This window comes from Taudactylus pleione, unplaced genomic scaffold, assembly GCF_031769625.1.
Source record: "Taudactylus pleione unplaced genomic scaffold, aTauple2 ptg000086l, whole genome shotgun sequence".
NCBI lineage: Eukaryota > Metazoa > Chordata > Amphibia > Anura > Myobatrachidae > Taudactylus > Taudactylus pleione.
In genome coordinates, this window is record NW_028284488.1 from 5,921,255 (window position 1) to 5,938,754 (window position 17,500).

Here is a 17,500-nt window from a genome sequence, read left to right on the forward strand (position 1 = left end):
TATAAGCTATGTACAATACAGTGTGATATCCTCCCATAACCTGCACTTAGTTTTTACAAGCGTACGCTGGTTTCTTGATTTACTCAGGCTGGAAGAAAAAGGTCCTCCTCAACTGCAAACTCCTGCCCTAATATGTTCCTGCACAAAAACCAGAGGTAAAACCCAGGACAAAATAAATACAAGATATTTAGTAGAAGTATGCGCCAAGTGCTCTCGCTTGACAACCTCCATCTTGTATATGTCTACCTGTAAATGTCACAATGCAATGTGATGGAATATATGTGTACAAGTAGCGGTGGTAGGGCAGAGTGAGACAACGAACAGTCCAGTACTTAATCTGGGTGCTTGTTTATTTAGTAGCAATGTGAATGTACAGCCATACTCACAGTTATGCATACATAGCACTTGCCCCTCTATTTAATCTTGCAGAATTTCTTTTCTGTGGTTGAATGTCTACACTGGTAGTTTCTGGGTCAGATATGTCTCCAGCAGCAGCCATATCCAGTGATACAAACTTGCTTGTCTAGTTCTGCATCCTTCAGCATACATCTTGCTTAATCCACTAGTGTGCGGTTTGATGACTCACTTACACCGTTTTGTTCAGGAGTGTAAGGTCAATTGATGCTCAATTCCATATATCTTTAAGAAGAATTCCACATCTCTGTTTAGATATTCTCCACCATTTTCAAATCTCAAGGTTTTGAGTTTGTAACTTTTTTAACTCTCCACAAGTCTCTTGGAGTCTGCAATTTTCTTGATTTCCTCAGACTTCTCTTTGATGAAATATAGGTGTGTCATTCTTGTGAAGTCATCAGTTAAAGTTATAAAGAACCTGTAACCACTTATTGACTTAACCTCTATTGGACCACACACATCTGTACTAACTCAACTGGTGCTTGAGCTCTGCTTGCTGACTTTAGAAATGATTGCCAGGTTTGTTTTCCTGTTATACAACTTACACACAGGTTTCTCTGTATCAGTCACTGACATTCCTGCAACCATCCTGTTATTTAGTAGCAATGTGATTGTACAGCTGTACACACAGTTATGCATACATAGCACTTGTTGCATGGAACGAGCTTGAGCGGAGTACACAGGTCACCAGCTGGTGACTGTATCTGGGTAGCAGTGCAAAATGCAAGTGGTACCAGGCTGTCTGATGGTGTGGAATGGTGGTGCTCTAACACAGTGACAAGTTGGTGTGGCACATGCACAGCAATAGGTTCAGTGGCTTTCTTGGTTATGGATTTGAAGCATGTGTACATATATATATATGTAATTTTCATGGATCTATTAGTATGTATGCTCACATGGTGAATCTTATTCAATCATGTCATATAGTTATGTGAGCGTGTATTGTTGACCTATGATCTCTGTTTATACACATGTTATGTTCATATCATTATTTATAGGTCCATTTATTTATGTACTGTCATCTATATGAATATTTTGTTTCTGATTTTTTGTGCATAGATATTCAACTCTAGGTATATAAGCAACATATTTTTCTATGCTGATTGCTTTGGATTTGTTAAAGAGACTGCACATGGTGATACACCTGTTTTCATTTGTCTGAAGTGCCATACAATATATATATAAGGGAAGGACTTCCTGATAGAGGTACTCAGCTTGAAAAAGTCCCGAGTCGGGATGAAACGCGTAGCTGCCTGTATTTGACTGCCTTTAATTTGCCTTGTAACGAGCTCCTGCATAATCTACCAGTGCTCGCAGTTCCATTTGGTGTGGGAAGATTTAACAAGCGTTTCATGCAGAGGATTGGAAAGCCGCAGCCGCGCATATTTATCCATCTACACCCCCTGCTCACCTTGGCCTTACCCACCGGCAGGCTATCAACACTGTCCAGTTGGATAGAGAGCCATACCACCTGACACTCTATCACTGCGAGTCACGAAGGTTGTGTTCCTCTCTCCGGCAAAATTATTCATCCCATTACTGGATAGAAAGTCACGCTTTACACCAACAGCCGTTTGAGAGTTTGAAGCCGGTCAGTATTAATATCCTTCCTATCACTGTGCACCCGACAGGGTGAATACTCTGAACTTTGCAAAGTATATTCTGCTCAATATAAACTTCAGCAAACATATTACTGTGAATACTGAAAAGGATATTTAATTGCAGGCTTGCAGTTACAATGTTGCAAGATAACGCTATTTACTAACTAGCGTGACTAACATTGCCACTTGATACAATTGGATTCATTCCATATTGCGATGGTCATTTAACTTTTTCATTTTTATGATCCATATCAATTTTTGCATCAGCATATTTATCCAGTATACATTTTGCTGTGGATAATGTGGTTTTTACTGTCACATGTATGTTTTTTATGTATTTAATTTTTTTTATGTAATATTAAATAATATGTTTGATTATAACTTCATCGCCTAGAGGTTTGTGGTTTATATAGCCTCCATTATCTAGCCACCATTTACTATATCCACCACTCCATACTCTACCTGATTGATTTTTGGTATATATCCATATTTATTATCTGTCTATACACTAGCGCAGTTTTTTGCCCGTCTTCCCTATAGGAACCTCAGTATGGAGTATGAACAGTAGCACTCTCCAACTCCAACACAATGCTCTGCCACAAAGTGCTATGCTAACTTGCCAGTTAGTGTAATCCACCCGCACTATTAGAAAGAGGTGAGTGGACCGTAACAAATAACAACTATGCGGCCATGGTTGGTGTAATGGTTCCTACAACAGGCCTAACTGTGTGTAGTTTGTGTAATCTTCCCATGCTTGCCTGGGTTCCTCCCACAATCCAACATATACAGTACAGATAGGTTAATTGGCTTTTGACAAAAAATATTAACCCTACTGTGTATGTGTGTACATGTGTTAGAGAATATAGGGCCTGATTCAGAGCCGGACGCTATTTGCGGACGGTTGTTCCTAAAAAGGGGCCGGCTATTTAAATTGAGCGCTCGCTCATTGCAGTTTGTTGACGCCTCTATGTCTGAGCGTGCGAACGAAAAATGCACTCGCTATATTGTAAAGACGCCCCTTTGCCGTTCGCATCACACGTCATCTCCGGTATTGATTTGATTAATCGGGTCCATCAAAAGGCATCTGAACTGCTCGCAGTGCTTGTGGTAGGTTTATCCTACCGCAATCACTGCGAGCAGTTCATGCTAAAAGACAACCAAGTGACGTGGTCGATGACGCTCCTTTACTAATTATGCACTCCCATTAAACGCCCTATTTACCGTTAGGCACGCCTGCGTTCGGATCTCCACTTCCCCGTTTTCAAGCACCTTCCTCTGTTACCACCCACAAAAGGTACATTCTGTCAATCAAATTAGCAGCCCCTCGCTGTTTTGCGAGTGCTCGATTTCCGACCGCAATGACTGGTTTGCGCATGCGCATTACAACCCATACGCATGCGCAGTTGTGCGAACATCGCTGATAGCGAACGAGCGGCCGATTACGAGCGGCTCTGAATCAGGCCCATAGATTGTCAGCTACATTGGAGCAGGGGCTGAAGTGAATGGGCAAATATTCTTCGGAATACGGGGTCAATCCAATTAGGTGCAAGTTTGCGCCAGAGAAATGCTAGATCTAATTAGAAATGTCAATGAACAGAACTTGTGGCGAGGTTGTGCGACTTTTCCACAAAAAGTGAACTGGGAGAAGTTCACTTCTGGGGGAAACCATCCTAGAACCCAAAAAAGTGACAACTGATATAGAAGGTTGTTAGTGGCCATAAGGAAAGTACTGGTGGTTCTTATAAGGTGTCAAATGGCTGAATTTTGCACTTTTCTTATTGGCTGAAAAAGATAGAAAGCGTTTTTTATTGAATTAAAGTCTTTTCAGCATTTTAGGTTACAGAAAAATGTCTGTATAATAATTTATCAGTCTTTTAATACAAGTTTGTAAATAGTTGGAACAAACACTCATTAATACAACTCAACATACCTGTCCCACATCATTTAACTTGTTATTGAGCTTTTAGAGAAATTCACCTGAAAACTGACATGTCTTTATTAGCCAAAATTATGCTATTTGAACCCCTCCAAGTACATGACTATTCATTAGCAGGGGTGTGCCCGAGGGTCTGTACTGTGTTCCGACATTTATACCTTAAAATAAAGATTTTCTCTACCTTTTCACCTGCATATTTCCTTTGAAAATGCAATGCAAGTTTGAAATTGGATTGCAAATTAAATTGGCAGTGCAAGTCCACTGTGAGAATGGCTCACCGGACCCAACTCGCACCTAATTGGATTAACCCCTATGTATGCACTATATAAACAACTGGTAATAAATTATAATAAATCTATGAAGAGGGTAGATTGGCTGTCTCTATACATCTCCCTAATCCTGTTACTGATCTGACTGTCATTCAGTCAGTTAGCTGTTTTATAAGATTTGGAAATACATTCCAACTAGAATAAAAATAAAAAAGCCAATTGCATGTAATACTTTACGACGTAATGCATATAAATGTGTGCCTGAAAGCAACACAAACTATATCTTAATGGCTCTAGTAATGCCATATACAGTAAAATGTATGCCTGTTTCAGCATAAAAAGTAATACATAAAGAAATATATAAACAATATATATCTATATCAGTGGTGTAACTTGGGTATTTGGTGCCCAGAGCAAGATGGAAAATGGCGCCCCCCCAACTGGATGCCAAAAAAGTGGGCATGGCCACATGCCACAAAGGCTGTGGCCACAGAAAAATGGGGGCGTGTCAGCATGACATTCCATTGTTTCTCATCATTCTGTGAATATTCCTTTCCATTCCATATGCACCTTAATTCCCCCAGTAGTAGTGCCCCATATGCAATCCCCACAGTAGTAGTGCCCTTTACACATAAAACACAGACACACAGAACACAAAACTATACTTACTCCAATCCCTGCTCCTGTGCCCGCCGCCATCCGCTCCTCCTGTCCCACTCGGCATTATGGAAAAAAAGGTATGGTTGCGCCAAGGGGGCTGGTGGTTGGAATAGGGAACTGTCTGCAGAGGGAGGTATACTATGGGTACTGTAGTCTTCAGATTTCTTAAATCTCAACCAGTCATACTATATCATGACATCTCCCTCTTCATCAACTGCGGGAGCTCATGGGTGTGCTCCAGCCTGGCACCGGCACTGGGTGCATCAGCCAATAAGAGTATGTCTAACTCTTATTGGCTGCTAAAACAAACACAATGAATGTACTGCCCAGTGCCGGCAGCGGTGTGTTTGTTTTAGTGTGTACTGGATGGCGTGGTCACTGACCTGGATGGCGTGTTTGTGTGAGCCTTGTTTGTGTGGTTCTTCTTTGGATGGTACTTGTTTGTGTGGATCGTTTGTTTAAGTGCCCACACTGCCTTTGAGAAAGCTGTCTGCAACAGGGAAACGCATCAGGCTGACCACCAGAGGAACTTTTAATATTGGACTCTCTCACTGGACTCCATTTGGACTGCACTTTGCCACATTAGGAAACCGGATTATTTCAAACACAGCCGCTTTGGATTTATTCACCTGTGAGAGATCACTACAGCCAAGGGACTGCATAGGCTGCAGGATATTAACAACCCTGCTTGACATTGCCTTCTTTCTCCCTAAATTACCAAGTGGTGCAGGTAACTATGTGTGCTATATGGAAATTCTATACAATTATCTTCTATGTGATAAAGTCGATTCATGGGACTTTTTTAACAGAACCCTCTGGTGGAATAGATTTATTGTCTATGTGATATATGAATATCGCTTGCAATTGCATGTTTATTTATTAGTGTGTATATCTCACTGATATTTTTTGAATATAGAGTGTGTCTATTAAATTATATTTTATCATTTAAACTCACACGGCTCCTTAACAAATTGTATTGAATTATAGTTTACTGGGACTAACCCTTAGGAATAAGAAATTTCATACTACATAGTATTTGTGCGCCGTTTATACACCTTTTCTAGTGCCATCTTGTTTGAGTGGATCTTGTTTGCGTGGTTCTTGTTTGCTGAGAGTGTAGGAAATATAGCTCTTTCGGGACAGCTGCTCTTTAAAATTAGAGCCTTGGTATAACTTGGTAAAACTAAAATCTAACAGTAGTTTCTATATTCAGCACAACATTTTGTTCCATTTGTCTCTTGTATACCTGTCTCTTGTATACCTGAAATAAAATATGTGCATTATAAATATTTATTTTATTTTAATGACTAGGAGATAGACATATTTGCTAGACCTAACATACAAACATTGATTTACATGTGTCACTATTTTGTTTATTTATATTTTTTTTTATAAAAGTATGTTTTTAATATTGTATTTATCATTGTCATCATCCTCACCATCAATAATATTATTTAATTGACTATGCTCTGCAAATTAAGCTGCCTACGGCTTGCCTACATTTGAACTCTGATTAAAAAAAAGCAGCTGAAAAATGATAATTGCACACACTCAATAACTAGAGCATTTCTGTTTATGATGTGAATGTTGTAAGGATCATGCATTTACCATTGTTGACTATGGTCAAATGTCAAGATGTTTACTGTATACTGCATAATACAAAATTGCAGCATCCTATTATTTCACAGCACTGTTTCACAGTATCACATGGGATAATAATACCTGGCTAACAGGTGGCTTGCTCTTGCCATGTTAATGGAGAAGATGTGAGAAGAAGACAGGTGTACACCAGGCACTGCCAAATCACTAGGACGCATTCGACCTTCTTTGTAGAAAGAACAGTATATATACACTGTCTCATTTGTTCAAAGCTCTACCAAATCCCAACATGAAGGGCGTATTGGCATTACTTGCCTTGGTGGCCGCTGTCACCAGTCTGGAGAATTTCACAGGGTAAGTACAGAATCTTTATGGGTAAAGCTTTCTCTTTACTCCTAGTCCTTATATTAATAGGAAAAGACTTACACAAATAGGTGCTAGATACATTTATATGATTAAATTACACAGCTCTGGTACAGCCAGGAGTTTGATTTAAAATATTCTCCATAAAACTATTCCATCATCAGAGCATCGACACAGAACATAACACAAACAACAGAGCTGAAGAAGACGAGCCAGATCCATTTTCACCTCTATACACACTGTATAACATGTCAGTATTGTGGTGGCAAGACACAGATATGGTGGGATTACTGTAAAACACATTTATGCTGTACTTGTCTATATCATCTCATTCATATATCTAATCCCATTCATATATTCTAATATCTGACCACTGTGCCAGTAGACCCGGTGAGAAGTAATCCATTTCTGCACTGATGGCTGGCCATCTAAGTACAAGGCTAGTTCACCACAAGTAAACCACTCTGAGGCAACTTGCAACTGGTACATAATGCCCATTATTTCTAATACATGGAGTAACTACAAGATACAAGTAGCTTAATTAAAGGGAATGTAGGTACTAAATGGCAAGTATAGTTTTCAGGCAATTCTGCAGGGATTACTTTTGTTGTGGAACTGCAGTGAAGCATGATTTTCCCCAAATGTTTTACAGACAACAGGTCCTGCGAATTCTCCCAGCTAATGAGGAGCAGGTGAACTTGGTACGAGAACTGGAAAACTTTGAGGATCTGCAGGTAACCAAACTCTACCTGTTATCCATTTATCTACTTTGATATACTGATTAATTTAAGTGTGTAATTGTACATTTACTGAGACATAATAGGAATTAGTAGAACATGAATAAAATAACTATTTGCTACAATGCAAATTTGTAATATTTTTTAGCAAATATTTAACATATTTTTCAAAAGATATTTGGAGATTATGGTTTTATGAGAATACAATGCATATGTTGCTTTTTTAATTTCTCCAAAATTAGTTGACTCATGATTTGTTTTATGTTTTGCAGCTCGATTTCTGGCAGGAACCCTCAAAACCCAATAGATTCATTGACATCCGTGTGCCATTCTTCACTCTTCAGGATGTAAAAATCTATCTGGAGTTCAACAACATTCAGTACAGCGTCATGATCCATGATTTGCAGGTTAATGACACTTTCTGGCATGTATATGGGTCTTTCATTTATTGCATTAGGACAATTTAATTTACCATGAGCAGGTAACAAGAGGAAAAAGAGTCAGCGAAAGACAAATATGTTCAGTTTTTGTAATATTAGCAATATTGTTTGTTGAAGTTTTTGGTTTATAAACTTGTTGCTTGCAGCTATTTTCCATCTCCTGATTGTCTAAAGCTCGCCACACATCTAAAGATTATTTGTCCAACCAGCCAACTAGTTGATTGGTTGGAATGAAAATCTGGTAACGTATGGGGGTAAATGATGATCAGCAATTTGCTCCTAAATGACAGAAAACAGGTGAAAATGGCCGACAGACAAGTTTGTTAAATGTTTGATCTAAACAATTTGTTCAAACAACAGAAATTGTCAATTTTCCAGCGTTTGGGAGCAAATTGCTGATTGTCATTTGCTTTCATACCTTACCAGATTTTCATTCCAACCAATCAACTAGTTGGCTGGTTGGACAGATAATCTTTAGATGTGTGGCGAGCTTTAGTCTAAAACTGCCATAGTTACTTGATTCAACATCCATTAATTTTCTTGCCCTCTGGCACGGCATCATTAGGAGAATTGTGACTTTATACAAGTGCAGACAAGTAAACAAAACCCTAGTTGATATTCATGAAGCTAAACATACATGGTGCTATATTAATTGGTCAGTATTACCAAACTGACCAGCATTTGTAATGTGGGTGGGATTAAAAAATTTTTTAAAAGAAAAGCAAATTGAATAATGACCCTGCTCATTGCACAATGTATGCGGTCATAGATTGAATATTGGCTATTCTTGCGTGTGGCCAAATTGCTCATCTGGTCAGTTTCATACTGAATAGCCAGATCGCAATGTCTATATGCATTTTAATCAAGTGAACTACTGAACAAACACTGTTACACTTGTTATATAACAAACAGGCCGGTATGTAGTCAAAAACTTGAGTAAAAGATAACTAAGTTATGCTGGGTACACACTGGCCAATCAATTGATCAGCCAATATATCTGCTGCCCGTTGGCCAGTGTGTACAGATAATATGCCTGTAAACGTCGTCGTTCACAAATACATCGCATTGGCTGTACTGCACAGCCGATGGACAGATATATCTGCAGACATATCTATCCATTGGCAAGTGTGTACGGCGATATGCCAATCGCCCATACACACACAGCGGCAGCCGCAGGGAGGGGGCGCCCCGCCCCCGATCCGCCTCCCAGCCAGCGGGACCCGTGGCTGCCTGCAAGATGATGGTCATTCAGTGTGTATGAACATCCAACATATTCAGATATATCTGCAGATCACTCGATCTGCAGATATATCTGTTAAGTGTGCAGACAAGAAGCTTATATCTTCTGTAACTGCTGCTAGAAACAGCCACCAATCCACAAAGTTGGAGATATTTATTTAATTCTACATGATTAAGTTAATATTCATTAATTTAATTCTGCATTAGTTCACCAGGAGCCTCGCTATACATTACTACTGTAAGCTGCTGGAAACCTAGTTACCACATTCAATGTCAGTGGTTTCTCCATTACCTCCAATCCACTCCACACAACATGACACTGTGCCTGGCACATGAAGATCTGCCATCACTTACTCACACAAAGATGGAAAAGCAGCTGCCTTCAACAATACCAGAGCAAACATCTCCCAATATACTCTGTGCTGCTGTGATATTTCTGATGATATTGAGTCAAAGGTTGTTCTATCCTCAATTACTTTAAAATAGGATACACGGATGAACAGGAGTTGTAATGAGAATATGTTCTAATTCTAGTTCAATGAGGCCTAAAATGCAACAATAAGTTTTGATGAACACCTTCTCAGCAAATTAAGGTGTCTTTATCTTACCCTCAAGATACAAGCTACATGTAATTGATGCAGCTTTGATTTTTAAAACAATTTATCTGTGTCTACATCTATAGTCCGTATTTCCCATACATGAGACAAATTATGCGTTATTCCCTCCCTTATTTATCTCATAACAGTCCTTGTTGGATGAAGAGAAGAGAGACATGAAAATTGGTCGTGCCATGGAAAATGCCCGTTCCACGGACACCTTTAACTATGCTACTTACCATACTTTTGATGAGGTAAGACATCAAACCTCTTGGTGCTTTCAAAGTAAAACATCTCATTGAGTCCAGCACACAGCAACTGTAAGTCACTCTAGATGAGTCACTAGGTGTAACTTTAGGAGAACAGTGTATTGCTCATAAATCATGTGTTCACAGATTAACAACTTTATTGACACTTTGGTGGCTGAGAATCCTGGTTTGGTGAGCAAAATTGAGATCGGTAAAAGTTATCAAGGTCGCCCACTGAATGTTCTGAAGGTAAGATGAATACACCCTCTAAGGCGACATACAAATACTTGTGTATCTTTCCTTCAATATACTCAACCTTTTGATTTTGCTGTAAACATTTGTCATTGTACGCTGCCTTACTGGTTAGTATCTTCTGCATTTTTTTCATTTCGATTTGTAAAACGTTTAAAAAAAAACATCTTAATATTAGAGCAAGTTAAATGGACACAACATTGACTGAGTCAGTTCAACCACATGTTGCACAAGATCATGCTAATTCTTTGAAGCCTAAAATGGAACATTGCACGTTTTCTAATGCCATGAGTTAATTGCGAGCCGCCAAAGCAAACTCAACCTTTGAATACAGTACTATGTGCTGTACGAATTGTCAAATAAAATAAATAACTTAGTTATGCTATAACGTTACATGTCTATCTATGCTATAAATTAACTATTCAATTTGTCTTCTAGTTTAGTACTGGAGCCAACCGCCCAGCTTTCTGGATTGACACCGGTATTCATTCCCGTGAGTGGGTCACTCAGGCCAGTGGAATCTGGTTTGCTAAAAAGGTACACAATCACAATTCTGGTATGGCTAGTGTAAGACATTGGGCCTGATTGAGAGGTGCACTAGCACTAGCCGCCGATGTTTTCAGCCTGCGCATACGTCCAAGCCGCAGTAGTTACCGCCGAAAAGCTGCAGAGAGAGGCAATTTCAGTGGTATTTCTGGGATGGTAACAGAGTCTTGCTAGCCAGACACGGATGTCTAATGGTCATAGACTGTATCTTTTGCCCCAATTGCACTGATTTCGATCATGTTCATACGGATAATCTGTGGCTCGATAGGGCTGATGCAATGTTCAATGGTGTGACAGTTATGCGGCCGAAGGTGCGTCTCAATAAGCACAGCGGCAGATTAGCACCACAGTTGGTGAGCGCCTCTGTACAGCAGCTGCATTAGCGTGCACCACTGAATCAGACTCAATGTATTTAAGGTCAGGACAAAAAAAGTATACTTTAATCGGCCAAGCTAATCATGTTATCTTGATGGAATAAAGCCTCCGATGCTCCATTGTTAGCATCATACACTTATAAGGCCTTTATAGCAAGCAATAAACTTATGTTCATTTCAATTCAGCTTAAGTAAAAGCACTCCACTACATAAAACACATATGAAAATCTAAGTGAAGTTTTAAAAGAACAACTGTTTTTATGCTCTAACACAGATTGTTACAGATTATGGTCATGACGCTTCTCTCACTGCCACTCTGAACAAAATGGATATCTTCTTGGAAATTGTTACCAATCCTGATGGCTACGTTTTCTCCCACACTTCGGTATATATTTGTAGTTTTATTATGCTGTTATCTTTGTTATGTTTTGTTCTGTACTTTACTGCTGTTTTCATATGAGAAGCTAAACAGAAAGTGTTTTGTTGCATTAATAATTAATATGAAACATTACAGAACCGTATGTGGCGTAAGACCAGATCCCCCAATGCTGGCTCCTCCTGCATCGGAACTGACCCCAACAGAAACTGGGATGCTGGCTTTGGCGGTAACAATAGTGGAACTGATATTATGTTACACATACTAATTATTATTTTACCTGAGAAATATGATAGATATTTTATTTTTTAAAACTGGATTAATATATTCTGAGAACCCATGTATACTAGTTTACAGCTGTTGGACATTTTGTATAATTAAGAGTTAGTATATATGTCTAACATATCAATACACTTCTAATCTTGCCTGTGCCAATGCATTTGGAAACCCAAAATCAAGTTGTAATATGTTTAAATATATTTCTGTTAAAAGGGCTCTAAATTAGTGCACATGTTGGAAATACTATGACTCTAATTACATCTCCATTGTGCATTGGTCCATAGGTGCTGGATCTAGCTCAAATCCCTGTACTGAGACCTATAGAGGACGTGCTGCCCATTCTGAGCCAGAAGTCAAAGCAATTGTGGATTTTGTAAAGAGCCATGGCAAGATCAAGGGGTTTGTTTCTATCCACAGCTATTCCCAGATGCTCCTCTTCCCATATGGATATACCAATACTCGTATCCCAGACTATGCTGAACTGGTATGCTCTTATTATTTGTTTTGTTGAATGTGTGTGTCTGCAAATCATGTAATGCAATGATGCAGTGGCGGATCTAGAGAATGGTGGGCCCAGCTGCAAGACTATGCTTTGGCCCCCCCTATGCAGTGCCCCCCAGTAGTGGTCCCCCTATGCAGTGCCACCATATACAGTGCCCCCAGTAGTGGTCCCCCTATGCATTGCCCCCAGTAGTGCCTCTTATACAGTTCCCGGAGAAGTGGTCCCCCTACGCAGAGCCACCAGTAGTAGTCCCCCTATGCATTGTCCCCAGTAGTAGTCCCCCCCTATGCAGTGCCCCCAGTAGTAGTCCCCCCTATGCATTGCCTCCAGTAGTAGTCCCCCCTATGCATTGCCCAGAGTAGTAGTCCCCGTATACAGTGCCCCAGTAGCGGCCACTCCCTCTACACAGTGCCCTCAGTAGTGCCCCCCCATACAGTGCTCCCAGTAGCAGCCCCCCTATACAGTGCCCCTGGTAGGGGCCACCCCCCTATACAGTGCCCCCAGTAGCACCCCCCTCCCATATACATTGCCAGTGCCAGTGCCCGTGCCCCTTACACAAACACAAAAAAAAAACACAACTTACCTGAATCCCCGCTCCTGCACCGACCACCACTGTCCGCTCCTCCTGGGCCCGCTCTGCACTATCGGAGAGACGTCATGATGTCTCTCCCATCACCCGCTGCGGGGGGATCCGGAAGGCGGAGCTCATGATTGAGCTCCAGCCGGCTCCCTCCGTGGACTCAGCAGCCAATGAGAGTCTGTCTGACTCTCATTGGCTGCTATAACCAACACACCGCCACCGCTGCCGGCGGTGTGTTTGTTACTGTGTAGTGTGGACCGCTCTCACTGTGGTCTGCACTACACTTAAATACTGTGGGGCACGGGGGACACTGGCGGTGGGTGCAGCAGCGCTGTTGGATGCAGGCGGCTATGGGCCCCTGCACCACAGCGGGCCCCAATGCTAGCCACCGGCTGCACCGCCGCTAGTTCCGCCACTGCAATGATGAGTTATTTGATTCTTATAACACTGTTAGTTACTTACAGTTTAGTTTCCTAAGTAGACACAATGGGCCTAGTGCAGAGTTGTCTACAATTGCTCCCCATAAGACATAGGCAATTGTGATCATATGCTAAGTGGCAATTATCTTCAGAAATGTCGGTAACAGTAGCATATGTGCCTGGATTTGGCCAGATATACCTCACAGATATTTATGTCCTACTTTTTCCATTTATTTTATGTGCAACAAATGCAATCACAATTGTGTTTCACTTAAACTCAAAAACCCCTCTCTGATACAGCAGAAACAATATCTCATCACATGTAAAATAAAACAATATATGTTTTGATTAGATACATTGATACATGACCTAACGATGAGGAAATTGCCAGTCAGACTCAGGATCATTCACAAATAGCCAAATAGTAGTAGTTTGATAGTGCTGGGAACCGTCATCATTGTTATCTGCTATTTCCAACTGCCCCTGATCAGGCGTATCAGGCTTTTATCCAGTCTACACATTTACGCAATTGTGCAAATAAGCCCTAACTGTATTTGGCCTATGATAGTAAGCCCACATTATGCCCCATCCTGCCTCTCCAGGTACAGGCAAGCATAAGTGGCAGAATCTCCCATATCTGCATGAGCATACATGTGGGTGCACACAGTTGTGGGCATGCGCAAAGCAAATTTGTCACAAGATGCATTATGTCAGTTGGCGCAGTACTCACTCAGCATCAGCCCTAGTATATCCATTTAGCAGGTTCTCTCTCTTCCTGCATCTGTTTCCTCTTACAGTACAATCCCAGGATTGTCCTATAAAGGAACAGTCATTTAATTACTATATTTCTGTGATATGCACTCTGAAATACACAACATCATTATTTGTTGTGTATATAGTAAGAATAAAGTTAATATGTAATTATATCTTGGATCAGGGTACAAATTCTGGCATATATTATTATTAACATCAGTTTGTCTTAAAAAAAAATGTTTTTGTTTTTTTATGTCGATATCTATACCTTAATTTCCTTTAAAATGTTTTGACCCATTTTCTTTTTAGAACAGTTTATCTAAAACTGCAGTTAATGCTTTGACCTCCCTGTATGGTACAGCGTACACATATGGAGACATCATCACCACCATCTGTGAGTATTACATCAACATACCAAATTGTATACACTAGTTCTACAGTGTTTTATTTCAAAACTAGTGACCCATCCCAACTTCACACGGGAGCAATTTCATCTCTCCACAGCGCCCTGCATCTCATAACAACCTACGTCCTGTCACCACAACCCCCTGCATCTTATAACAACCTACGCCATGTCATTACAGTCCCCTGCATCTCACAAGAACCTCCTGTTTCTTACCCCGAGTCCTGCTCCCTGCATCTCACCACAGCATCCTGTATTTCACCACAGCGTCTCGCATCTCACCACATGCCCCTGCTTCTCATTCCTGTTTCTTACCACAGCCTCATGCATCACACCACAACCACCTGCTTCTCACTCCTGCTCCCTGCAACTCAAAATTCTCACCACAACCCCCTCTGCCACCATGCAGCTGGCTGGGGCCCATCCACTGGGATATGCTGGGAAGGGCAGGAGGGTCATGGATGAGAGATTTGTATTGCAGCTACCATAATCATTATCAGCAGCATGTCCCCAGGGCTGGGGCACCTGTGCATATTTCCGCAGCCTCCATGCACACCTCTCCCAAGCTGACGAACATGGTGATGAGCAATGTCCTCTTTGCACAATGTACCCTGTAGTTCCTGGGCTTCCTGTTGAGCTTCCTCGCCATGGTGCCCCTGTCCGAGAAAAGAGCTGACTTCCATGGGAGGTGCCTCCAATTCGCCCAGGGCGAGTGGCTGAGAGGGAACATCACGGAGAAGGAGCACTTCACGGTGGAGGAGTGGTGGCCGGAGTCCACCTACAGGTTCAGCGTAGGGATGAACATCAGAATCCGATGGTGACTAACCATCGATGTTTTTGTTCTGATGGTAGTGTTTTTACCATTTGATGGTGGCAGTCTGATGTTTGCCACCATGAAATGGAAATCACTAAATGTTGTTCCGATTGGTTGTTTTTTTTTTTAACCAATTGTTGATTGTGTAACATGCACCTCTAGATAAAATCAGGAACATGCGCACAAGCATTAGCTGCAGCACCTAAATCACATTACAGCTGGCAGGGGAACTTGTGAAAGTACACCCCCACGGCTTCTAGGGACTGCATCGGCTTTTGCACATCCGTCTACAATCCTGCATATACATCGGTACCATCGAGTAACATCGGCCCCTCACGCACAATTACAACAGGTCTGACCTCACACAAGCCGCGTATGCTGTCACCGTAGTTAATATATGCACACCCAAGTAACGGCGTTCAAATGGACAGGCACGCCTGGGTATCTCCCCTGCTAACTCACACACGCACACTGCGGTGCATACTCATGCGCAGTGCGCACCATCAACCGATTTGCGTACGCTGTTGCAATTGCGATCAATGATGAATCAGGCCCAGAGTCCAGAAAGTGTAGACCGGCCTCCTGAATCTCAATGACAATGGTTTGGTCTGAGTTCTACATATCATCATAGCCTAACCCTTTGCTGGGCAAAGCCACAATTAGGGGCATTGTAAAGTGGAGGTGGTATATATATATATATATATATATATATATATGTATATGCAGCAATGGGCGGTACTCCCGGCGACTTCAAGAAGCTCACAAACGCTCGTGATATTAAATCAACGTTTCAAAACTCTATTGAAGGCTCTTTATTCAATAGAGTTCTGAAACGTTGATTTAATATCACGAGCGTTTGTGTGTTTTGTGAAGTCGCCGGGAGTGGCGCCCATTGCTGCATATATTTTTTCCTTCCCAACACAGGGATAGGTAATCTAGGAAGGCACCAGGTGCACATTATATCTTTAGCCCTTTGGAGTGCCGGCCGTAATTGCTATATATATATATAATGATAGATATATATATATATATATATATAAATATATATATATATATATATATATAGATATACAAACTCACGGGTCACTCCAGGGCTTGTATGATAGAAAAAATGTTATGCTGTATGCAGATACAGCATAACATTTTTTTCTATCATACAAGCCCTGGAGTGACCCGTGAGTTTGTGTACTTATACAAGTGCTGAACAAGTGTTTACTGTATTACCCAGTACGGGAGCACCCAGGCGGCTGTCAAGAAATAAGTGAGTGCCAATTGGACTTTATATATATACATATATATATATATATATATATATATATATATATATAATGTGTGTGCGTTTGTGTATATATATATATATATATATATATATATATATATTATTCACATTCATGCTGCATCTTTGCTTTATAACAAATGCATTCATTATTTTTCCTGAGAAGTCACCATTAAATGCTCGCTGTGTTGTATTTTCACTTTGTTTTTGTACTGAATAATTTACATGTATAAGAAAATGCATTTTAATAGACTTAAAAATATCAAGTTGCAATGGCTTCCATGGAGCATTTTACAAAGTAATACTAAACAGTACATTTCTGTACTTATCTTACTTATTAGGTCTTAGTTATCATTAACAACTGTACATTTTACCTTGCAGACCAAGCGAGTGGTGGAACCATTGACTGGACTTACAACCAGGGCATCAAGTACTCGTTCAGCTTTGAGCTGCGGGACACTGGTCGCTATGGGTTCGCCTTGCCCGCTAAGCAGATCATTCCTACCGCTGAGGAGACCTGGCTGGCCCTTACTACGCTTATTGAGCACACCCGTGACAACCCCTATTAAGCAATAGACTGTTAAATGTAATAAAGATGCTTATTTAGACTGACTGAACTAGTCATTATTACTGTTTAAATAGATATTGTACTAACTTAAACATTTAAGGAAATTTAATAAGCATTGAAAAAAACATCTCAGAAAGTGTTTTTGTTTCTTGCTATGAAAAGATGTCTAATATTAAATACATAGGAGTAAAAGTCAACAGGAGAGGGCTGGAAAAAAGAGGAATATCTCCAGTCTAGGTGGAGTTTATTAGCAACA

At 40.7% G+C, this 17,500-nt stretch overlaps 1 protein-coding gene across 1 annotated transcript; it reads left to right on the plus strand.

The window, feature by feature from the left end:
- Positions 1-6,768: 6,768 nt before the first annotated feature.
- Positions 6,769-17,245, plus strand: LOC148529137 (carboxypeptidase A1-like). The gene is made up of 11 exons (XM_088468886.1): positions 6,769-6,833; positions 7,495-7,576; positions 7,852-7,986; positions 10,004-10,108; positions 10,250-10,351; positions 10,793-10,891; positions 11,549-11,659; positions 11,789-11,879; positions 12,214-12,413; positions 14,493-14,577; positions 17,058-17,245. Exons 1-11 carry the CDS (start codon positions 6,769-6,771, stop codon positions 17,243-17,245), a joined length of 1,263 nt encoding a protein of 420 aa, XP_088325012.1.
- The last annotated feature ends 255 nt before the right edge of the window (positions 17,246-17,500 follow it).

Bases quoted from the DNA above. Each gene is read 5' to 3' on its own strand.
- LOC148529137 (XM_088468886.1), top strand. From the start codon at position 6,769: ATGAAGGGCGTATTGGCATTACTTGCCTTGGTGGCCGCTGTCACCAGT. The intron at 6,834-7,494 runs GTAAGTACAGAA...AATGTTTTACAG, and splicing joins AGTCTGGAGAATTTCACAGG to ACAACAGGTCCTGCGAATTC. The intron at 11,660-11,788 runs GTATATATTTGT...GAAACATTACAG, and splicing joins ACGTTTTCTCCCACACTTCG to AACCGTATGTGGCGTAAGAC.